The sequence below is a fragment of the Triticum aestivum genome, chromosome 7A (assembly GCF_018294505.1).
Source record: "Triticum aestivum cultivar Chinese Spring chromosome 7A, IWGSC CS RefSeq v2.1, whole genome shotgun sequence".
NCBI lineage: Eukaryota > Viridiplantae > Streptophyta > Magnoliopsida > Poales > Poaceae > Triticum > Triticum aestivum.
The window spans coordinates 120540530-120566211 of record NC_057812.1 but is presented as its reverse complement, the minus strand read 5'-3'; the positions used below and the strand labels follow the sequence as shown (position 1 = coordinate 120566211).

Sequence of the window (25682 nt, the reverse complement as noted above, 5' to 3'; positions counted from 1 at the left end):
GCTCCCCTGTCTTTACCAAGCTTGTTGAAGGTCATTCTCCTTCGGTGAACTTCGAGGTCAATGGGCGGCACTGCAACAAGGGGTACTACCTAGCTGATGGCATCTATCCGAGATGGTCTACATTTGTGAAGACTATCTCAAACGTTGTTCCAGGAGTCAAGAAGTCCCACTTTGCCAAGGTGCAGGAGGCTTGGAGGAAGGATGTCGAGCGGGCATTTGGTGTGCTCCAATCTCGATTTGCTGTTGTCCGGTACCCCACTCAGACCTGGTCGAAAGATCAAATGTGGGAGATCATGACTAGTTGTGTCATCTTGCACCACATGATCATCGAGAGCAAGCAGGAAGAGACAGTGTTTGACAGTGAACCATACTACATGCAGGGTCCTCTAGCCGAAGTTGATCACCAGCTACAGGCAACCTGGACTGCCTACCACAATATGTGTCAGGAGATCCGAGACCCACAGGTGCATCATCAAGTGCAGCAGGATCTGGTGGAGCACCTATGGAGGATCGAGGGTGACACCTAGCTCGACGTGTAATGAAATATGAGTTTTTATTTGTTGAACTACATAATTTGTATTGAACTATTTGTTGTTGCACTATTTTGTTGAACTATTTGATTTTCTGTGATGAACGATGTGATAAAAAAATTTATTTATGTGAAGAATTCAACGTCGAACCACGCCGAATATGGGCCGATTCTCGCCGATATCGGGCCATTTTTCGCCGAAAGTGGGCCGAAAAGCGGCCAGGAATGGGCCGATATCTGCGCCTGGGGGCGACCGGGGGGCGACGGCTGGATGCCCAACCGCCCCCAGAGCCAATTCTACCGCCGGCTTGCCCCCAGGCGGCAATTTTTATGCCTCCTGAGGGAGTCAAAGGCTGGAGATGCTCTAAGGGTGCTGACCTGAGGACACACTCGGTGGAGGATCCCTTAGGTGCAGCGAATCTCGCGTGGGACGAGGGCTGATGGTGCCACACTGCATCGGCATGATCTTGCCGAACGCCCTCGTCCTCGCAGACGCCTACGGCTCCTTCCTCGCTGGCTGCTCGCGCTCTTCCTTCACTCCGCCGATCTCTGCATCGTACTGCGATGTAATGCGTCCCGCGATGCACCTACCGCACCACTTTGAGTTGGAGGAGGGACCAAACTTGTATGATTTCAAGAATTAAGGGTGCAACTTGTGTGATTTCAAAGTCGAGGAATTAAATCTAAACTTTCCAAAAAGTTAAGAGACGAAAAATATAAATTTTTCTAAGTAAAATAAAATTTTAGGCAAGGACTTTAGAACAAAAAATATCATTCAAAACGAACCAAATGGAGCGGTGCCTCACCTTGTGTGCAATGTAGGGCACTACACGAGCAAGGGATGGCGCCCACCGGGTTTCGTTATGGGTGGAGCCACCTCATATCCTTACATGTCCTTCTTGAGTTTACCCATCACCCATATCATACCCATGAAATGATATAATTCCCATACACGTCACCCGGCAGGGTAAATAGGTACCCACGGAAAAATATCCACAATTGCAAAGCATCAGTTTGAGTAGCACATAATCATAAATAACAATATATAATCATAATTTATACACAACAACATATCATAACACGGGCCCATACTTATAAACAAGAGCACATCATAAACAACAACACATTCTACTAAACATCACTTTCTCATAAACAACAACATATCAAATCAATGATATACAATACATAGCCATACATGTTAAGTACACAAACTCACGACAAAGTGTAGAGGTTATTTGATCGTACTTGTAAGATATTATATGAGTACATGGATATACGGGTATGGGTTATACGACCTCGTACTCATACCCGCTCTAACCGATGGGTTTGAGATCTCCCTATTTATATACCCATGGTTAATTTTTTATTGTATATCTTATCCTAATAGAGTTTTTATCCGCCCGGTACGTGGGTAATAGGTACCCATTGCCGTCCGTAAGTGTCGTAAGATGTGGGCGAGCACGCACAACGGCACGCTCACCGACAAGATGTTGGTTGTGGTTAATACCCTCCATGTGTGCCAGCGGGCAGTGGCCAATGGAGGCACCAGCTACCTCTCTGCCTTCCCTGCCGAGTTCTTCGACCGCTTCAAGGCCATCCAGCACATCTGGGCTTCCTACTACACCATCCACAAGGTACTCCATCCAGCCCGTCTCTCTTCCAAACCATAGTGGGTGAACTCTGAGACTGAAGACCGAACCTTTCTATGTGTTTCTTCCTCACACGCGGGAGGTAGATCCAGGGCCTTCTGGATCAGTACAAGTTCATGAGCAACGGGAAGGCCCTGGCAGTGGTGGTCGTCATGGTCGACTACTTCCACGATAACGTGAGGAATGTGATACATCGGCACGACATCGAGCGGCACTCGACACCCCTCAGTGAGGAGACCGGGGGCATGAACGACATGCTCTACCAGCTCTACGCCATTAGGGTTCTTCAGGCAAAGGCAGTGGAGGACGAGCGGGGGCCAGACCCCCCCCCCCCCCCCCAGCCCCCTCCAACGAGTTGCAGCGGGGACTATTACAGAGATTAGGCTTAATTATTCAGCCATTAGCATTTAGCAAGAACTGTAAATGGGCTAAACTCCAAGTGTCAAGCCCAAAACGAAGGCAAGGGACCAAGGCCACACGTACGTACGCATATCATATGATCAACGCACCCGCACCCGGGAATAGGTTTCACACAGAGCTCGTGAGTGAGCGGTAACCTTGGCCGGCCCGTTAATGTGTTCCACCGTTTTCGGTTTTGGGAAACTTCTAGAGTTTTCCAGCCAGTTTTTTCTGGTTTTAGAAACCTTCTAGCAGGTTCCCCGAACCGGTTTTCTGGGTGTTTTTTCTTCTTTCTTTTTTCTTTTCTTTTCCTTTTCTATTTCTTTTTTCTTTTCGTTTCTTTTTTATATTTCAATTTAATTTCTTTTCTTAATTTCATGTTTTAGAAATTTTCTGGAAACAACAAACTGTGTGCTTTTAATTTTTTTAAAAAAAATAAATATGGTCGCGTTTCCAAAAATTGTTGATATTAAAAAATGTTCGGGAATTTCAAAAAATGTTTCCATTTTTCAATAAATTGTTCAGAATGTTTTTGTTCATTTTTACAGAATTGTAAATAATGACCGGGATTTGAAAAAATGTTCCTGTTTTCAAAAATTGTTCACAAATTTCAAAAAATGTTCTCGTTTTCTAATTTTTGTTCATGTATTAAAAACTGTTCGAGTTTAGATTTCTTTGGGATTTTCAGAAAATTCTCCATTTCGAAATTTGTTCTAAAAATTCAAAATACGTTCATGATTTTAAAATTGTTCCCATTTTGAAATTTGTTCAAAAATTCGGAAAATGATCATGTTTATGAAATAAGTTCAAAATGTGTTCGACGTTTCAGAACATTGTTCGGGTTTGTCAAAAATGTTTCATAGTTTTAGAAATAAATCGAATTTTGAAATATTGTTCAGGATTCTTTCAAATAGTTTTAAGTCTGCTGCCGCTATTTAGTTTTAAATACTCGCGATGCATTTTTGTCATGAGTCCTCTTTAGTTGTAGTGGCTAGCAGCGAGCCCACTTGAGAAGGTACTCCTGGGTCCTAGGATCAGCAAACTGCGAGCTACCATTTTTGCGATTTTTTACTATCGTATTCGCGGGGCATCGTGATTGGTCAGCCCAGTCGGGGTGCACCCTGTGCGATAGGCCACCTCTTTGCCGCAAAATGCGGCACATAGGGGCTCCTCCGTGTTGGGGAACGTAGCAAAAATTCAAAAAATTTCGACGTGTCATCAAGATCTATCTATGGAGAGACCAGCAACGAGTAGAAAGAGAGTGCATCTACATACCCTTGTAGATCGCTAAGCGGAAGCGTTCAAGTGAACGGGGTTGATGGAGTCGTACTCGTCGTGATTCAAATCACCGATGATCCTAGTGCCGAACGGACGGCACCTCCGCGTTCAACACACGTACAGCCCGGTGACGTCTCCCACGCCTTGATCTAGCAAGGAGAGAGGGAGAGGTTGAGGAAGACTCCATCCAACAGCAGCACAACGGCGTGGTGGTGGTGGAGGAGCGTGGCAATCCAGCAGGGCTTCGCCAAGCACCATGGGAGAGGAGGAGTAGGAAGAGAGGTAGGGCTGTGCCAGAACTTCGTGTATAGCTCCCATGCGCCTCCCCACTATATATAGGGGTGGAGGGGCTGGTTTCTTGCCCTCCAAGTCCATTGGGGCGTTGGCCAAGGTGGGAGGAAAGAAATCTCATTATTTCCTTCCCCACCGATTGTTATCCCCCCTTTTTAGGGATCTTGATCTTATCCCTTCGGGATATGATCTTATTCCTTCTAAGGGGGATCTTGGTGCGCCTTGACCAGGGGTGTGGGGCCTTGCCCCCACTACCCACGTCCATGTGGGTCCCCCCATGCAGGTGGGCCCCACTCCGGAACCTTCTAGAACCTTCCCGGTACAATACCGAAAAATCCCGAACATTTTCCGGTGGCCAAAATAGGACTTCCCATATATAAATCTTTACCTCCGGACCATTCCGGAACTCCTCGTGACGTCCGGGATCTCATCCGGGACTCCGAACAACATTCGGTAACCACATACAAACTTCCTTTATAACCCTAGCGTCATCGAACCTTAAGTGTGTAGACCCTACGGGTTCGGGAGACATGTAGACATGACCGAGACGTTCTCCGGTCAATAACCAACAGCGGGATCTGGATACCCATGATGGCTCCCACATGTTCCACGATGATCTCATCGGATGAACCACGATGTCAAGGACTTAATCAATCCCGTATTCAATTCCCTTTGTCTATCGGTATGTTACTTGCCCGAGATTCGATCGTCGGTATCCAATACCTTGTTCAATCTCGTTACCGGCAAGTCACTTTACTCGTTCCGTAACACATCATCCCGTGATCAACTCCTTGGTCACATTGCGCATATGATGATGTCCTACCGAGTGGGCCCAGAGATACCTCTCCGTTTACACGGAGTGACAAATCCCAGTCTCGATCCGCATAAAACAATAGATACTTTCGGAGATACCTGTAGTGCACCTTTATAGTCACCCAGTTACGTTGTGACGTTTGATACACCCAAAGCACTCCTACGGTATCCAGGAGTTACACGCTCTCATGGTCGAAGGAAGAGATACTTGACATTGGCAAAGCTCTAGCAAATGAACTACACGATCTTTTGTGCTAGTCTTAGGATTGGGTCTTGTCCATCACATCATTCTCCTAATGATGTGATCCCGTTATCAACGACATCCAATGTCCATAGCCAGGAAACCATGACTATCTGTTGATCACAACGAGCTAGTCAACTAGAGGCTCACTAGGGACATATTGTGGTCTATGTATTCACACGTGTATTACGATTTCCGGATAATACAGTTATAGCATGAATAAAAGACAATTATCATGAACAAGGAAATATAATAATAATACTTTTATTATTGCCTCTAGGGCATATTTCCAACAGTCTCCCACTTGCACTAGAGTCAATAATCTAGTTCACATCGCCATGTGATTAACACTCACAGGTCACATCGCCATGTGACTAATACCCAAGAGTTTACTAGAGTCAGTAGTCTAGTTCACATCACTATGTGATTAACACTCAATGAGTTTTATGTTTGATCATGTTGCTTGTGAGAGAGGTTTTAGTCAACGGGTCTGAACCTTTCAGATCCGTGTGTGCTTTACAAATCTCTATGTCATCTCCTAGATGCAGCTACCACGCTCTATTTGGAGCTATTCCAAACAACTGTTCTACTTGGAGCTATTCTAAATTATTGCTCCATTATATGTATCCGGTCTCTCTACTCAGAGCTATCCGGATAGGTGTCAAGCTTGCATCGTCGTAACCTTTACGACGAACTCTTTTACCACCTCCATAATCGAGAAAATTCCTTAGTCCACTAGTTACTAAGGATAACTTTGACCGCTGTCCTGTGAGCCATTCTTGGATCACTCTTGTACCCCTTGACTGACTCATGGCAAGGCACACTTCAGGTGCGGTACACAGCATAGCATACTGAAGAGCCTACGTCTTAAGCATAGGGGACGACCTTCGTCCTTTCTCTCTATTCTGCCGTGGTCGAGCTTTAAGTCTTAACTTCGTACCTTACAACTCAGGCAAGAACTCCTTCTTTGACTGGTCCATCTTGAACACCTTCAAGATCATGTCAAGGTATGTGCTCATTTGAAAGTATTATTAAGCATTTTGATCTATCCTTATAGATCTTGATGCTCAATGTTCAAGTAGCTTAATCCAGGCTTTCCATTGAAAAACACTTTCAAAATAACCCTATATGCTTTCCAGAAATTCTACGTCATTTCTGATCAACAATATGTCAACAACATATACTCATCAGAAATTCTATAGTGCTCCCACTCACTTCTTTGGAAATACAAGTTTCTCATAAACTTTGTACAAACCCAAAATTTTTGATCATCATCAAAGCATACATTCCAACTCCGAGATGCTCACTCCAGTCCTTAGAAGGATTGCTGGAGCTTTGCATACTTATTAGCATCTTTCGGGATTGACAAAACCTTCCGGTTGTATCACATACAACCTTTCCTCATTAAAATCGTCGAGGAAACAATGTTTTGACATCCTATCTGCAAGATTTCATAAATAATGCAGTAATCGCTAATATAATTCCAACAGACTCTTAGCATCGCTACGAGTGAGAAAATCTCATCGTAGTCAACTCCTTGAACTTGTCGGAAAACATCTTAACGACAAGTCGAGCTTTCTTAATGGTGACATTTACCATCATTGTCCGTCTTCCTTTTGAAATCCATCTGTACTCATTAGCCTTACGACCATCGAGCCGTTCTGCCAAAGTCTACACTTTGTTTTCATACATGGATCCTCTCTCGGATTTTATGGCCTCAAGCCATTTATCGGAATCCGGGCCCACCATCGCTTCTCCATAGCTCGTAGGTTCATTGTTGTCTAGCAACATGACCTTCAAGACAGGATTACGTACCACTCTGAAGTAGTACGCATCCTTGTCATCCTACGAGGTTTGGGAGTGACTTGATCCGAAGTTTCATGATCAATATCATAAGCTTCCACTTCAATTGGTGTAGGTGCCACAGGAACAACTCCCTGTGCCCTGTCACACACTAGTTGAAGAGACGGTTCAATAACCTCATCAAGTCTCCACCATCCTCCCACTCAATTCTTTCGAGAGAAACTTTTCCTCGAGAAAGGACCCGATTCTAGAAACAATCCATATTGCTTTCGGATCTGAATTAGGAGGTATACCCAACTGTTTTGGGTTTCCTATGAAGATGCATTTTATCCGCTTTGGGTTCGAGCTTATCAACCTGAAACTTTTTCATATAAGCGTCGCAGCCCCAAACTTTTAAGAAACGACAACTTAGGTTTCTCTAAACCATAATTCATACGGTGTCATCTCATCGGAATTACGTGGTGCCCTATTTAAAGTGAATGTGGTTGTCTCTAATGCCTAACCCATGAACGATAGTGGTAATTCGATAAGAGACATCATGGTACGCACCATATCCAATAGGGTGCAACTATGATGTTCGGACACACCATCACATTATGGTGTTCCAGGCGGTATTAATTGCGAAACAATTTCCACAATGTCTTAATTGTGTGCCAAAACTCGTAACTCAGATATTCATCTCTATGATCATATCATAGACATTTTATCCTCTTGTCACAATGATCTGCTACTTCACTCTGAAATTACTTGAACCATTCAATAATTCAGACTTGTGTTTCATCAAGTAAATATACTCAACATTTACTCGAATCATCTGTGAAGTAAGAACATAATGATATTCACTGCATGCCTCAGCACTCATTCGACTGCACACATCAAAATGTGTTACTTCCAACAAGTTGCTATCTTGTTCCATCTTACTGAAAATGAGGCTTTTCAGTCATCTTGCCCATGTGGTATGATTTGCATATCTCAAGTGATTCAAAATCAAGTGAGTCCGAACGATCCATTTGCATGGAGTTTCTTCATGCATATACACCAATAGACATGGTTCGCATGTCTCAAACTTTTCAAAAACGAGTGAGTCCAAAGATCCATCAACATGGAGCTTCTTCATGCGTTTTATACCATTATGACTTACATGGCAGTGCCACAAGTAAGTGGTACTATCATTACTATCTTATATCTTTTGGCATGAAAATGTGTATCACTACGACCGAGATTCAATAAACCATTCCTTTAGGTGCAAGACCATTGAAGGTATTATTCAAAAATAGAGTAACCATTATTCTCCTTAAATGAATAACCGTATTGCGATAGACATAATCCAATCATGTCTATGCTCAACGCAAACACCAATCTCGGTGGTAGAGGGAGCGTGCGATGCTTGATCATATCAACCTTGGAAACACTTCCAACATATATCGTCAGCTCACCTTTAGCTAGTCTCCGTTTATTCCGTAGCTTTTATTTCGAGTTACTAACACTTAGCAACCGAACCGGTATCCAATACCCTGGTGCTACTAGGAGTACTAGTAAAGTACACATTAACATAATGTATATCCAATATACTTCTATCGACCTTGCCAGCCTTCTCATCTACCAAGTATCTAGGGTAATGCTGCTCCAGTGGTTGTTCCCCTTATTACAGAAGCACTTAGTCTCGGGTTTGGGTTCAACCTTGGGTTTCTTCACTAGAGCAGCAGCTGAATTGCCGTTTCATGAAGTATCCCTTTGTTCCCTTGCCCTTCTTGAAACTAGTGGTTTCACCAACCATCAACAATTGATGCTCCTTCTTGATTTCTACTTTCGCGGTGTCAAACATCATGAATATTTCAAGGATCATCATATCTATCCCTGATATGTTATAGTTAATCACGAAGCTCTAGCAGCTTGGTGGCAATGACTTTGGGGAAACATCACTATCTCATCTGGAGGATCAACTCCCACTCGATTCAAGTGATTGTTGTGCTCAGACAATCTGAGCACAAGCTCAACGATTGAGCTTTTCTCCCTTAGTTTGCAGGCTAAGAAAATCGTCGGAGGTCTTATACCTCTTGACGTGGGCACGAGCCTGAAATCCCAATTTCAGCCCTCGAAACATCTCATATGTTCCGCGACGTTTCGAAAACGTCTTTGGTGCCTCTACTTAAACCATTTAATTGAACTATCACGTAGTTATCAAAACGTGTATGTCCGATGTTCGCAACATCGACAAACGACGTTGGGGTTCAGCACACTGAGCGGTGCATTAAGGACATAAGCTTTCTACTGATCGCATAATCGCTACTATCAACTTTCAACTATATTTTCTCTAGGAACATATCTAAACAGTGGAACTAAAGCGCGAGCTTACGACATAATTTGCAAAAGGTCTTTTGACTATGTTCAGGATAATTAAGTTCATCTTATGAACTCCCACTTAGATAGACATCCCTCTGGTCATCTAAGTGATCACATGATCCGAGTCAACTAGGCCGTGTCCGATCATCACGTGAGACGGACTAGTCATCATCGGTGAACATCTTCATGTTGATCGTATCTACCATACGACTCATGCTCGACCTTTCGGTCTCCGTGTTCCGAGGCCATGTCTGCACATGCTAGGCTCGTCAAGTTAACCCTAAGTGTTTTCGCTGTGTAAAACTGTCTTACACCCGTTGTATGTGAACGTAAGAATCCATCACACCCGATCATCACGTGGTGCTTAGAAGCGACGAACTGTAGCAACGGTGCACAGTTAGGGGAGAACACTTCTTGAAATTTTGTAAGGGATCATCTTATTTACTACCGTCGTCCTAAGCAAACAAGATGCATAAACATGATAAACATCACATGCAATCAAATAGTGACATGATATGGCCAATATCATTTTGCTCCTTTTGATCTTCATCTTCGGGGCTCCATGATCATCATCGTCACCGGCACGACACCATGATCTCCATCATCATGATCTCCATCATCGTGTCTTCATGAAGTTGTCACGCCAACGACTACTTCTACTTCTATGACTAACGCGTTTAGCAATAAAGTAAAGTAGTTTACATGGCGTTCTTCAATGACACGCAGGTCATACAATAAATAAAGACAACTCCTATGGCTCCTGCCGGTTGTCATACTCATCGACATGCAAGTCGTGAATCCTATTACAAGAACATGATCAATCTCATACATCACATATCATTCATCACATTCTTCTTGGCCATATCACATCACATAGCATACCCTGCAAAAACAAGTTAGACGTCCTCTAATTGTTGTTGCATGTTTTACGTGGCTGCTATGGGTTTCTAGCAAGAACGTTTCTTACCTACGCAAGACCACAACGTGATATGCCAATTGCTATTTACCCTTCATAAGGACCCTTTTCATCGAATCCGTTCCGACTAAAGTGGGAGAGACTGGCACCCGCTAGCCACCTTATGCACCAAGTGCATGTCAATCGGTGGAACCTGTCTCACGTAAGAGTACGTGTAAGGTCGGTCCGGGCCGCTTCATCCCACAATACCGTCGAAACAAGATTGGACTAGTAACGGTAAGCATATTGAACAACATCAACGCCCACAACTACTTTGTGTTCTACTCGTGCAAAGAATCTACGCAATAGACCTAGCTCATGATGCCACTGTTGGGGAACGTAGCAGAAATTCAAAATTTTCCTACGTGTCACCAAGATCTATCTATGGAGAGACCAGCAACGAGTAGAAAGAGAGTGCATCTACATACCCTTGTAGATCGCTAAGCGGAAGCGTTCAAGTGAACGGGGTTGATGGAGTCGTACTCGTCGTGATTCAAATCACCGATGATCCTAGTGCCGAACGGACGGCACCTCCGCGTTCAACACACGTACAGCCCGGTGACGTCTCCCACGCCTTGATCCAGCAAGGAGAGAGGGAGAGGTTGAGGAAGACTCCATCCAACAGCAGCACAACGGCGTGGTGGTGGTGGAGGAGCGTGGCAATCCAGCAGGGCTTCGCCAAGCACCATGGGAGAGGAGGAGTAGGAAGAGAGGTAGGGCTGTGCCAGAACTTCGTGTATAGCTCCCATGCGCCTCCCCACTATATATAGGGGTGGAGGGGCTGGTTTCTTGCCCTCCAAGTCCATTGGGGCGTTGGCCAAGGTGGGAGGAAAGAAATCTCATTATTTCCTTCCCCACCGATTGTTATCCCCCCTTTTTAGGGATCTTGATCTTATCCCTTCGGGATATGATCTTATTCCTTCTAAGGGGGGATCTTGGTGCGCCTTGACCAGGGGTGTGGGGCCTTGCCCCCACTACCCACGTCCATGTGGGTCCCCCCATGCAGGTGGGCCCCACTCCGGAACCTTCTAGAACCTTCCCGGTACAATACCGAAAAATCCCGAACATTTTCCGGTGGCCAAAATAGGACTTCCCATATATAAATCTTTACCTCCGGACCATTCCGGAACTCCTCGTGACGTCCGGGATCTCATCCGGGACTCCGAACAACATTCGGTAACCACATACAAACTTCCTTTATAACCCTAGCGTCATCGAACCTTAAGTGTGTAGACCCTACGGGTTCGGGAGACATGTAGACATGACCGAGACGTTCTCCGGTCAATAACCAACAGCGGGATCTGGATACCCATGATGGCTCCCACATGTTCCACGATGATCTCATCGGATGAACCACGATGTCAAGGACTTAATCAATCCCGTATTCAATTCCCTTTGTCTATCGGTATGTTACTTGCCCGAGATTCGATCGTCGGTATCCAATACCTTGTTCAATCTCGTTACCGGCAAGTCACTTTACTCGTTCCGTAACACATCATCCCGTGATCAACTCCTTGGTCACATTGCGCATATGATGATGTCCTACCGAGTGGGCCCAGAGATACCTCTCCGTTTACACGGAGTGACAAATCCCAGTCTCGATCCGCATAAAACAATAGATACTTTCGGAGATACCTGTAGTGCACCTTTATAGTCACCCAGTTACGTTGTGACGTTTGATACACCCAAAGCACTCCTACGGTATCCAGGAGTTACACGCTCTCATGGTCGAAGGAAGAGATACTTGACATTGGCAAAGCTCTAGCAAATGAACTACACGATCTTTTGTGCTAGTCTTAGGATTGGGTCTTGTCCATCACATCATTCTCCTAATGATGTGATCCCGTTATCAACGACATCCAATGTCCATAGCCAGGAAACCATGACTATCTGTTGATCACAACGAGCTAGTCAACTAGAGGCTCACTAGGGACATATTGTGGTCTATGTATTCACACGTGTATTACGATTTCCGGATAATACAGTTATAGCATGAATAAAAGACAATTATCATGAACAAGGAAATATAATAATAATACTTTTATTATTGCCTCTAGGGCATATTTCCAACACCCCGCACCCGCACCCATCGGCTGGATATCACGTTCTCACGAATCGAGTCTAAAAAATGTACTCACTAGTCAATCATGCAGGGTTTTTTAATGAAAGGGATCTTTCCCCCGATTTCATTAACGAAACCATAGATCTTTGTTATTACAGCCACAACGCACCCACCACCTCTTGGGTAAAAACGCAAAACACTATCTTCCCAACCTACCCTCGCACCAAGAAGTAGGCTAGGAAGATGGAAACATGGCTACAGCAAGTTTTACAGATTATTTAGTTCTTTTCCGACAAACACCTCTCTGAACTTTCCTCTCATCTCTCCTCCTACTATCAGTCAAATTTCAGTTCCGAACATCTTTTTCTCAGGCACCATCATTCTGTCTTCAGTCATCTCCCAATCCTTGGAATCCAGGATGCCCAACCTCCTCGCGCTTGGAAAATCTCACCGGCGACACGTTCCAGCAGTCTTGCGCCCTGTTGTAGCTCCACCTTTATGTCCTACCTCACCTGCAAGATACTCCAATCATTAATCCAATGTGCCATTTTAAACATTGCCACACTAGAATCTGCAGGCCAGATATGTTGAAAATAGGCTAAATTCCTAGTCTTTCATATGCTCCATATTAAGGCTGCGACCCCTACAAAGATCATTTTCTTCTTTTTAGATCCAAATTTCCCCAGCCAGTTGTTCAAGCATGCATCCATGTCTTAAAAGTCACATTGAACCCCTGTAATGTGACTTACCACACTCCACATATATCTGGCCAGGGGACACTAGAAAAAAATGATTTATAGACTCATTATTTCCATGGAATAGGCACCATTTCTCACAATCACCCCCTCTGTGAAGTAAAATGTCTCTGGTTAGAATACTTTTTTAGTAACTAACCAGATGAAAGTTTTTATTCTATAAGGTATCTTGACTTTCCATAAGAATCTATTCGGACATTTTTCTCCAATCTGTAACACAGAGTAAAAATATTTGACACTATATTCTCCTGATACCTCTGGTATCCAGGAGAGTTTATCTTCATTCTCATTTAACGTACCCCCCCCCCACCCACCCACACACACACACACACACAAAGTTTCGGTAGTTCCTGCCATTGAACTGCCCTATCTCCTACTAAAGCTCTACGGAATTTTAGTATAGCAAGATTAGAAGACAAGACATCAGAAACGGTAATATGTTGATCAAGAGAGACATTGTATAGATCAGGGAAAGCAACTGATAAACTTCTAGTTCCAATCCAATTATCCTCCCAAAATCTAGTTTTCTCCCCCATTTCCCACTTTAAATTTACAACAAGTCAAAAATAAGTCTTTACATTTCACACCCCCTGCCAAAAATGTGAGTCACCCTGCTTTTTCTGGACCTGTCCAAAAGTGGATTTCCCAATGTATTTATCCCACGGAATTTTTTGCCACAGACCTTTTTCATTGAAAACTTTCCACAACCATTTGGATATTAAGGCAATGTTCATAATTTCCAAATCTAAAACCCCTAGGCCTCCCAAGTTTTTAGGTCTGCAAACTTTTTCCCACGCCACCAAATGATATTTATGCTTATTTTCCTCCCCACTCCACAAAAAATTGGCCCTGGGTCTATCCATTTTCGTTTTCACTCCTTTTGGAATCTCATAAAAGGAGAGCATGAAAAGGATCAAGCTGGTCGGGGAAGAGTTTATTAGAGTGGTTCTACCCGCAATATTTAGAAGCCTACCCAACCAGCTTCCCATTCTCTTATCCATTTTGTTAATAGATGGAATCCAGTCACTCCAATTCAGCCTTTTCTCATCTATAGGTATTCCCATATATTTAAAAGGAAGAGCCCCTTTTTTACATGTCAGAATTTCTTCAAGCATTTTAGCCCTGTTATCTTCCATCCCAATGCAAATTACCTCACTTTTATGGAAATTAATTTTCAAACCAGACATAATTTCGAATAGATTTAGAATTCTTTTCACGTTTTTGGCTTGATTTAAATCATCTTGGAATAAAGGATAGTGTCATCCGCATATTGCAAAATAGACACATCATTTTCCTTGTGATTTTTAGCCAGCCCACTAATTACTTTTTTATCTACCGCTCTGACAAACAATATTGCTAACATATCGACTGCTAGATCGAAGAGCAAAGGAGACATAGAGTCCCCTTGCCTCAGTCCCTGATGGGTTTTGAAAAAGGAACCAATCTCTCCATTCACCTTAATAGCCACTTTCCCCCAGTAACTATTTTCATCAACCAATTGATCATCTTGTCAGGAAATCTCTTCATCTCAAGAATGTGAAAAAGAAACGGCCATTTAACTTTGCCAAAGGCCTTTTCAAAATCAATCTTAAAGAGCACTCCTGATTTCTTAGTTTTGTGCATAGAATTCAAGGTTTCATGTAACACCGGCAACCCCTCTAATATATATCTCCCTTTGATAAAAGCAGTTTGAGAAGCCCTAATCATTCCAGAAATTACTATTATAAGTCTGTTGACCAAAAAAATTTAAAAAAATAAAAATCACATTCAACAAACAGATTGGTCTATATTTCTGAATTCTATCAGCATCACTCCCTTTGGGTATAAGGGAAATTTCCCCATAATTTAGCCTATCCAGGTCTAAATTATGATCATAAAACTCCTCTAGTAATGCAAACATATCATCTTTGACCAAATCCCAGTAATGTTGGTAAAATTCTATATTAAAACCATCCGAGCCAGCAGCCTTGTTTTCTTCCATTTCAAAAACTGCCTTCTGTAATTCCTTCATAGTGAATTTTTTAGTGAGAAAGTTTTGCTCCTCCTCAGTGAGTGTTTCCACCCCACTAGAGTCCATCCCCAAAGTTTTGATCTTAGGTTCACTAAAGAGATTCTTATATAAATTAGTAATATAATTTTTCAGATTATCCTGTTCCTCAATCACACCTTCATCTTGATCTAGTTTAACAATCTTGTTTTTCCTAAGTCACCCATTCGCTTTAACATGGTAGTATCTAGTATTTGAGTCACCTTCAAGCAATTCAGTATCATGAGATCTTTGCATCCATTTAATTTATTCCTCCTTCAAAATTATTTTCAAATCATCTTGTCAAGCTTTTTTATATTCCTTATCATTATTTCTCACAATCCCATTTTCCCCCTGTTTATCTAATCTGTCTATCTCTTCAATCAACATCTTTTTCTGCCTTTTTAAATTTGCTTCAAAATTCAAATTCCACCCTTTCAGAACTTTCCTCATTTCTTTCATCTTGTTGTGTATTTTGTCAAGGGTAGAGTTGCCAGCGTAATCATGTGGTCGAGGCGACTTCGGACTTCGTGACTATTTCTTCCGAGACATGGTTAAGGCTCCATTGTCGCCGGCTGTCGGCCGCTGTGCCGTCATCCCTTGGTGATTAGCAAAGCTACCGGCCTACCGGCTGCCGCTTGCCGCGCATCAGTCGAGTACCGGAGTACGAGTCTACGGAGTATGGACTACGACCAGCCCAGCCAGGCGGCAACGCCACACACCCACGCTCAATTTCTAACTTGATTCCCTGAATCAGAAACGAAGGTATTATTGTCTACAAATTGATACTATTGTAGCTGTCACTTGTCATTCAGTTTGATTACACAGATCACTTGTTAGTAGTTAGTATATTTTTTCACTTGTCAGATTAATTACATATTACATATTTTCTTTGTACTCATATTAGAATTGCGTAGGTCATGAAGAGAAAGACATCATAGATAAGTAGTTTTTTCAAGCCAATTGCTCGAAACTCTAACTCTATAATTAAAAATGCAAATCCAACTAGGGAGGTAGATGTCATAGAGCAACCTAGTGGACATAATGTTCCCCAATCCCAGTCCGGTTGATATGAAAACCCTCGAGCAAAATATTGAGGCCTCTGTAGAAGTTCTACAACAACATAGAATCAGAAGCACACCATATGAGCGAGACTCAAAAGCACCAACAAATTTCAATCCGTTCTGTCTCATGCGTTACATCTTCTGTGTACTTCAATGTGGTCTTCGCCCCCCCCCCCCCCCCCTATGGTCAAATCCTGGCTCCGCCCTTGCTTGCCCATCACTATTATTTTGCTATGTGTGTTCATGCTGCCTCTGCCTCTAATGCTGATACGTTTTGTTCAGTTTGCCAAAATGACCAGAGGCAAAAATTCTCTGTTTGAACCCGCAAAGATTTTCTTGGAGCTTTCATCTTGTTATTCTCACTTGTAGTGCCTGCGGCAACAAGGGGGAGAGTTGAAGCAAAAATGCATTGTATTGTAATGTAAAAACATTGATCCACACCATCAACTATGTACGCCAAATAACTATTTTCTCTGCTCTTCCCCATGAATAGACAACAAACACAACAAAAATCAAATGAACATTAATAGGTTCATCTGGAAAAAAAGAGGCAAAAGCATGAACACAATATGTATGACCATAAATCATATAAACAAAGTTGGAAAACCCTATTGAAAACAATTAATTGCGTCAAAATCCTATCAAAACACATTATTGCAGCAAAATTCATTTTAGACCCCCCCCCCCCCACACACACACACACACACTCACACACATTCTCTCTCACACACACACAAAGTATGAACCTATCATCACAGGATATATGCAGCAAAAGTGAACTTATCATCACACCAATTTTGGCCCCCTCTATACAATTCACATTACTGCAGCTAATTTATATATGTCATCACAACAACAAAAATGAACGCTATATCACCACAATATGCAACAAGATAATGAAGCTATCAATCACAGGAAATTGATCCCCTAAGATATGTCATCTAAATCACCACAATACTACAGGAAATTGAACGCCCCCCCCCCTCCCCCCCTATATAAGCAAAAAAAGTACCATGTATCAACACGGTACTGCATCTATTTGACACCTATATCATCCCAGTAACGATATTGAACCCTAAAATCATCACACAATACAGCATCTATTTGACCCCCATGAACAACACAACAACTTCTAGACATCTCCAAACCCTGCTCCTACCCATCGCCATATTTGGCACCCCCTGCCCCCCCCCCCCCCAAAAAAAACCCACATGAGTCTAGCCCAATCAGGGGAACCATCATCTCTCCCCTGCCAAAACATCGGTCAAGGAATACAAATGACCACCCCCCCCCCCCCTCCGACGACCCCCACCACCAGAACGCCATTGCGGGAGCACAAAGGAATAGGGAAATGGAGGGGTGCATGTGGTTTACCTTCCGAGGGTGCCATTAGTCGCCATCCAACTGAGCTCCCTCCCGGGACACCACTCTGACCTCCGGCCATTGCCCTGCGGATGCCAAAAATTGTCGCCCCCGCTCCTCTCCCTAATTGCGAAATGAATGCCCCCCCCCCCCCCCCCCCCCCGAAAATGGTTGCAACAAATCTCGTGAATGGCGACACCTGGAAACAGCAGGGGGGTTTCGGGACGACGTGGCACAACGAGGTGCTTTCGATCGAAAAGGATCCAACGTCCCGCGCGCGACCGGCGCAAGACTCTGATGGTTGGCCGGACAAAATCATTTTCCTTCCTCTATTGTATTTCGATGTTTCACACCTCCCTCGATTGTGAAAAAAAACATCCATGTATAGGTAACATAGATAACGGGGTTACCTACAATCAAGCCATGTAATTAGCGATCCGCTACCCATATAATGGAATCAACCAATTTAATCATTTTTTGCTGCCATAGTGATTTAGACATCCTTATGCACCTTCGTTCCGTGCACCATCTTATCGTTTCCGAATCATCGGTCATTGTTCCCAAACAATTTGGGACGTGTTCCACTTATCAATGGGTCGTTCAAAAGAAGTATACCCTCGCTGTTCCTTGTTATTAGCCACCAACGATCCTCGACCCTCCTCCCGTCGACCCCAAAACTTGGCAACTATAATTGCCACCACCTTGCTAATTCCGCCCTGAACCAAAACCTAGAGGGGGGGGGGGGTACCTAGAACTATGATTAATTGTGGGGTGGGTCCTCACTCCTGCCAACGGGAGAGGGAGGGAGACCGCGGCAAGGAGGAGACGTGGTGTAGCAGCTAGGGTTGGAGAACGCTTCGTTTCTCAAGACAGTATAGATATATGTAATTTTTCCCAAAGAAAACAGAGACAAAGGTCAGTCCCAATGTTTTTCTCTCCCTCAATATAACCAGAGAAACGAATACAACAAAAGCACTAGTGGGTCCCAGCACAGTGTCCATAGAGGAACAGCACAGCATGAGAAGCAAACATTCTCAACTATGGAGAGAACAAAACATAGGTGTGGTAATTCTTTAGACACGGGAACAGGTTTTCGCTGGCCAATACAACTTTTTACTTCAGTAGTGGAACTATCGGGAGGTATATAAATCGCACATATATACATCAGATAGTTGTTCAACTTGTAAGATTACAATAGCTACAAATCCCACGTAAACACAGGTAGCTTATGAAATTCGAAGCAGTTGTATGCCAAAAAAGAAACTAATCTGATCATGTGGATAGATCACCGAATTTTAGTGACAACAAGACATCAACAGCTCCGCAATAAGGCGGTTCACTCAACATCTTTCGCCAGAAGCATTTGATCAATTTTGTCAGTGAGTTGGCTCTAGGTCTAACCTCAGAATAACACTAGCTGTGTATTGGGTCCTTCAACCTCTGGGTATCCTTTAAACAATGGTAAGAAGCACATCAATTTAGTATGTACATCAGGATCCTCTCCATGCATTTGCATCATCGGAAGCACTACAGGCTTGTGTTTGTGAAGGGATACCGCCAAGGTCGCCATCCAAACTCATCTGTTGCACTTCAACAGATGATAATATTTTGATGCTCTTCACACAGCTCACAAACTCCCTGTTGACAAAGTTTTCCGAATCATGAGGGATTGAGGTGGGGCGGTTTAAGAAAGAGTTGCGGATAATACTTGATAGATGATAGTGGAAGGGAAGAACTTACTCCCATGGGTCATCTCCAACAAGGAGGATGTCGTTTTCATGATCAACATAGACTAGCTTCCAGTCCATTCTGTACGGATCTTCGAGCTGACCTTGAATACCAAACATGCATGCAAGATCATGCCGAAGTTCATCATAATTTGTATACCGTGTGATGTCGATTGATCTCCCCACAGATCCACGCTTTTGAACCTTCAAATCAAGATAGTTTGGCACATAACAAAAATTAATGCTACTCGTATAGGGAATTAAGAATAACTTGGGTGTGAATAATGATCTCAGGATGCTTCGATTGTTAGGTTAGGACTTTTACACATGCGACACTGGAACAGGAGTTAATGATGCTCCAGGACATAAGGATAATGTTTAGTCCTAGCAAAACAGGATAATCATGATCAAAATAGATATGGATATGGAGAAAATTTTACAAACACAACCTCCATGGAATGCTTCAAATTCAGATTATTAGTTTCTACCAATTGACCATTGGGTATTTAGGCTACATAATAGCCTCCCTGACCCTATTTAAATAGATTTCAATACCTTGCAGAGCTAAAGGATTTGCAAAGGAGTTGAAAAACAGCATGTTTTATGAATTTGCAGGGCTATATCCAAACCAACTAATACTAACAAAGAAAAACTTCAAGTATTTCTAAGCATCCCCAATCCAGAATCAAGTACGCATATTCAAGTTAAGAGGCACGTAGGATCAGTTGTGGCGTGTGCAGTGTGCATTAAATATACTACTTCACAGGGTACTTCACAATTTTGAGAGTGCACGTGTAGGTATCCCGTGATAAACACTCTTATAAGTAAACAGTACCAACCTTAGTGAAAGTTCTCATCCGCTGTGTTTGATTATTCCACAACCCTTGGCTTGGCATTCCACCATCATTAACAGCAATATCACCTGAACATCCAGGCTTGAAGGATATGTCAGGCACACCAAATGACTGGGAACTGAATGCGGCAGAGGATAGCTCATTATCAACCTCCCTGTGATCCCTTTGCCCAGAAGGAAGATTGCAAATATCCTTTCCGGAACCCATCCCTCTTGACAACAGGGCATCCGGCATCAGTGAATCCACATTTTCCGCAATAAGAAAGTTATCCCTTGGGTCGACTTGAGCATTGCTGTCCAAACAAACTGGGGGAAAGGAAAAGCCTTCTCGTGGGCTCTCATCTAAACAAAAGGACGTGGCAGATGACGCATCCAGTTGATCTGAAACTGGGTATCGATTGGGTACTGGAATCGTTTCTTTGCTACTCTGCAGATCATTCTTGTTTCGGTTATCTGGCTTGCTTTGAATTTCCTGAAGTAAGTTATCAATATGTGGCGATGTTGTCATGTCAGTTAAGTTTCTGCTCCCTTGGTGTGTTCTGCTCAATGAATTCATTGGAGAAAGACGATTGGCAGATGGAGCAGTTGAGCTTGACGGATCCTCGCTCTCGGCAAGTGCCGAGTGAGACCTTGCAAGCTGCTGGGGCGTCAGAGATCCTGTGATGTTGTTTGAAGGTGTTTGATGTGATTGTTTGAACTGGACCATAGCATCAGAGCCGCTCAGCTGGTGTTGCAAAATCTGTTGCTGGAGATATTCCTGATTTTTCTGAGATAACTGTTGCATCAACTGGGACTGATGCTGCGGGTTCAGTTGAGATAACATATTTTGCTGCTGAATCTTTTGAAGCAGCTGCAGCTGCATTTCTGGTTGTGACAGTTGTTGTAACTGCTGTTGCTGACTCTGTAAAAGGGCCTGCTGATACTCTGCTGCTTGCTGGACCTGTGGTGCCTGGCCCAGAGCTGGCTGCTGCAAAGAAGATGCAGTTGGTAAACCTGGAAATCCTGGGCGCTGGGTAGGCGACTTTGGTAAACCCAACTGTTGTAGCTGGGAGGAAGACGGCTGGAAAATCTGGCTCAACATTTGTGCTTGCGAAACAGCCTGTCCACCTTGGGGCTGTTGTTCTCTCAGCTTATGCTGCTCCATTGACGGCATACTTGCAGCGGTCTTCAACTGCTGCTGTGGCTGTGACTGCTGCCTCTGGAGATGTTCTTGCTGCTGCTGTGGCAGTGACTGCTGACGCTGGAGATGTTCTTGCTGCTGCTGGAGATGAATGGCATTCTGCTGCAGCAATTGGGCTTGCTGTTGCTGAACCGCAGAACTTTGCTGTGATTGCTGGACCTGCTGCTGTTGTTGTAGTTGGTGGGACTGCTGTTGATGTTGAGCCATTGCGGCGTGGTCCATTTTTGAGCCAACCTGTGAGTTAGGTAAACTAATATTTTGGCTTTGCATATTGAATCTTCTCATCAGGTCGTCATTGCCAGTGCCCATCCCATCCTGCATAGCCATTGCACTGGAGTTCAAGTACGGCGCCTGCACAGCTGGGGCACCAGCTGGTAGCATCTGAGGATTCTGCTGCATAGCCATCCATTGAACTAAGCTCAGGCCTGGAAATAATTGACTTTGGACATCTTTTAGGGCAAAGTCATCACCAAGCCATGGCATGGCTCTTTTGAAAGCACTATCAACCTCGCCTTCATCATCTGCAAAATATATTAAGTTTGCAAGTTATATATCTTCAGAAAAGTGCTTAAAACTGATCAAGAAGTTAACTTCAGCATATGTATTAAAAGCAAGAACTTCACATAATGACCATACAAGCAAGAGGAACCATATGATTGAAATATAAGTCAGTATGTTTATTCAACTTATATTTATAATTCAACGAATACTCCACACTTCTTGCTGTTAATTCATGAGTAGAGTTTATTATACACATGCAAGAAGTACCATATTCAGGAAAAGACCTTCCCATATTTATAGAACTTAAGTTTGCGATGTCCTAAATACCAGTTTATGAATGCAACAAAAATAGAATGATAACAGGATTAAAAGGCTGAAACGCCCAAAGGTTGAGATTACGAAAAACAAAAATGTACTGTTCCTAAACCATACTACCATACATAGAACTCAATAAGCAGAAGTATCTGCACCTGGCATTCCTGGCTGCTTAGGAAGTTTTGGCCTGAAAAATGGTGGTGGACAAATATAAAAAGGTGTGGCAACTGGTTCGATCTCCCATATCGAAACACGAGTGCGCCTCTCAGATGCAGTTGATTCATCCCAGCCAACCTATCTTGGAAAAAGGAGATCAAGTCAGGAGAAGCGCAAATATCATTTACGTTTGTTTGTATCAGATTATTGGTATCTATAATATTTGCTCAGTGTCAGGGTTGACTTGTGTAAATGTAAGCTGACTATTTGATGGAGATGTTTTCTTACTAAACACAGCTGGGTGATATGGGATATGAAAACGCTGCAGAACTGAAAATGAGACCAGCGGCACACCTGAAGGTTACGCCAATGAGAATTCTTCCACCGCACCGGATCCAAGTCACCAATACCCGTGATCGTGCCCATGTACCTTCGGACCCCCGAATCCTCAGTCTCAAACAGCATCCTGAACCGCATCCCGAGAGAAACTTGTGTATACAGAGCCTTGTTATATTTTGCTAAAGGGATGACAAATTCTGATGGGCTCGCCCTATCCAAAACAAATGTTATGAGTTTATTGTGCTGGATAGCAACAGTGTCTGCATGCGGGATATTAAGTAACAACTACACTACCTTGGATTGTAGAAAATAGTAAAAGGACTACTGTTTGCGGCGGCGTGGGCTGCTGCTGCTAGAATCCCAATGTGCATGCTGTCGCTCGATAAAACTGATGATGATAAAGCTGGCTGAGGTCTTGTAGCACGCCGTATGCCTAAGAGAAGCTGAGATTTCTCATCCCTGAAAAAGAAGCTTATTCCTTGTAAATAGTTTAAGAGCTCTGCCATTTAAACTCGGAATTTGATGACACTACCTTATAAACAGAACTGAATCACCAGCTAAAAGCCTTTTTGTACTGACAAAGACACTCCAACCAGTTGTCAAAAGGTGTCTCTTTGGTTGACCTGCATGTGCATGTGCAGAAAAGTAGAGGGATAAGTACACGATGTTGTTGATTGACCAACCAACATGTCCCAGTGCAAAGACTGCCTTAAAGTTCCAAGAAAAAGAACGCTAATAGGACATATCTGGCAAAAATGCAAACTGGTGACTAAGTCCATGAAAATCAACAGGAAAGTTTTCAAAATGAAATTGTGCCCACTAACTGTAGCACTAGAAAGCTACAATTTGTAAGTTCGGTTAAAATGTGAAATTTCAAAAAGATCGGGTTTGCACGGGATACTGTACCCACTAACTGTAAAAATATGGCTAAACATAAGTAGTTGCTCCACAACAATATGGCAGGTAACTGCTTATCAACTTTTATTTAACAATAAATGCATACATACCTCGAAAAATGTGTCGGAATTTCCATGGAATGTCATGAAGATCCTTGGCCATCAGCTCTTGAGCGGGTGGTTGCATCGTAAAGTCCTATCGAACATGTTACCCTGGTAAGGCAGGTACTTACTAAATCTGATAAATTCATACTTTAATCTAAGTTATTTCAAGGTTATGAGGTAATTATTCTTACTAGCGGTGGGAATATTTTTTCCGCCGCACGACGTGGCACCGAGAATCCACCATGAGTACTTGTGTCGCTCGCCGTCAGTGTCTTGCAAAAGAACTCCACCGGCTGCTTGTTTTGCTTCAGACCCAGTTCAGATGCCAGCATTGCGTCCCGGTCATACTGACATGCATATGCAGAGATGTTATGAGAATTTTCAAAGAGAACACATGGCACGGGAAATCAAGAAATCCGCTAACTTACTTTGTTAACAGGCTGAAGCGTCATCTGAGCATAAACTTCGTCCGTTTCAGAATCTGCCTGTGCAAACAAATATGTGTGCCCAATCAGGAAAACGGGAGGAGAAACAAAAGGCAAACTGTTACACTGCAACCCCAGTAGAAAAGGGGGGAAAATAAACACATACATGTAGGGTGAGGCTCAGAAGCTTGCAGATGAGCTTAGAAGGAAGAGACGGGTAATTGGGGATGATGTCCACCTCCTTGTGCATCGAAGCGGCGACCTGCCCAAGAAGGGGGACTTTCAGTAGGGCGCTCGAGAAGGGGAATTTTCACCTGCAGTTGAGAGATAAATGACGCACCTGCTCGCTGTGGCCCTGTGGAAAGTAGACGACAAGGCTGCCCACCGGCGGCATCGCCACCAGAGGCCCGGAACAGGCATGCCACAGCTCCGAGTTGATGGCCTTCTTCTCCCCTGCTTCGCAAACGCGCGCCCAGTGGTTACTTACAGTGCATCCATCAGACGATTATAGTAGTACATGCTTATCTTGCAAACATTCATAGGAAGGTCATGCAGAAAAGTACAAATCTTGCGCAGGATGTAACAGAAATCAGTTGCAACCAACCGCTACAGCTGAGTCTGGGTGCACGGTGCATCAACAGCAATGGCCATGAATGAACTTAGCAAATGCAGAGATGCTTAAGCTGGTACTAGTACTAATTGGCGTGTATCCTTGAGGGGGATTAGAGTGTTCATTAATGAAGTAGTAGAGTGAGTAAGCATGGGCAGAGGAGGAGATTCGCACCCTCCGGCGGGCCGGGCGAGACGCCGGCCGATTCCTGGTCCTTCATCCCAGCGAGATCCCGATCCAAATCTGGCCTTCCGATACGCGAATATCCGCCTCCGCTTGTCGCTCCTCCGCCTTTTTATCAGCTGGCCCAGTAGCTCGGAGGGCGCACGGGCGCCTTTCCAGCTACGGCAGGCCGCACGAGGCGGCGGCGGCGAGTATAAAATCCGCGATCAGGCGAGGAGCGAGCCGCACGCCCGCCGCGTAAAGCGAGAGAGATTCTCCGCCGTCGCCCTGCAGCTCGGCCGCGGCGCCTCCGCGCATGCAGCACGCGGCCCCGGGCTAGCGCTGCTGGCCAGCTTCCGGCTCCCCGAGTACCAGGTGCTCGTCGTCCTCCCGGCGGCGCGCGCTTGGGGGCTCCGGCGAAAGCGCGTGGGTGGGGGCGCGGGTGCTTTGGCACGGCCAGGAGGACACGGTTGTGGGAGGAGGGAGGCAGGCCACGAGCGGAGGCCGGGATGGGAAGCGAGGGGGGGGGGGGGGGGGGGGGAGGGGGGAGGCCAGTGGAGGGAGACAAGGGGGGTTTAAAAAATGGTGTGCGGGGCGCGGCGCGCGGGGCGGCGTGGTGGGGCGCTGGCGCCGCGGCAGCGGCAGGAGCGGACGAAGCGAAGCGAGAGAGGGAGATAGAAAAATCAGCCGCGGGTCGCCAGGACTGCTTGCGAGGGGAGGGAGGGAGGCGCGTGGCGGTGCGGACTGCGGGGAGAGACGACGGCGACGCGGTGCCGGTGGCGTGCGACGGCGACGGGCGGGGGGCGGGGGGCGTGGGGCTGGGCTTGTCGGTTTGCCCTCGCC

General features: G+C 44.4%; 1 protein-coding gene across 1 annotated transcript; it reads right to left on the bottom strand.

The window, feature by feature from the left end:
* Positions 1–18613: 18613 nt before the first annotated feature.
* On the bottom strand, positions 18614–25380 carry LOC123146972 (auxin response factor 16). The gene is made up of 13 exons (XM_044566227.1): positions 24852–25380; positions 24408–24520; positions 24234–24329; positions 24071–24127; positions 23834–23989; positions 23649–23733; positions 23174–23264; positions 22936–23100; positions 22657–22852; positions 22302–22440; positions 20137–21851; positions 19311–19501; positions 18614–19208 (listed from the first exon to the last, which is right to left on the bottom strand). The coding sequence occupies exons 1-13, from the start codon at positions 24895–24897 to the stop codon at positions 19061–19063; spliced, it is 3198 nt and encodes a 1065-aa protein (XP_044422162.1). The 5' UTR covers positions 24898–25380; the 3' UTR covers positions 18614–19060.
* Between the last annotated feature and the right edge of the window lie 302 nt (positions 25381–25682).

What these genes read in the sequence shown, in the direction of transcription:
- LOC123146972 (XM_044566227.1), bottom strand. Translation starts at nt 24,897, where the DNA reads ATGAAGGACCAGGAATCGGCCGGCGTCTCGCCCGGCCCGCCGGAGG. An exon ending in CTCGCCCGGCCCGCCGGAGG is followed by an intron (nt 24,521 to 24,851) that starts GTGCGAATCTCC and finishes TTTGCGAAGCAG; the next exon opens with GGGAGAAGAAGGCCATCAAC. An exon ending in TTCTGAGCCTCACCCTACAT is followed by an intron (nt 24,128 to 24,233) that starts GTATGTGTTTAT and finishes TTGTTTGCACAG; the next exon opens with GCAGATTCTGAAACGGACGA.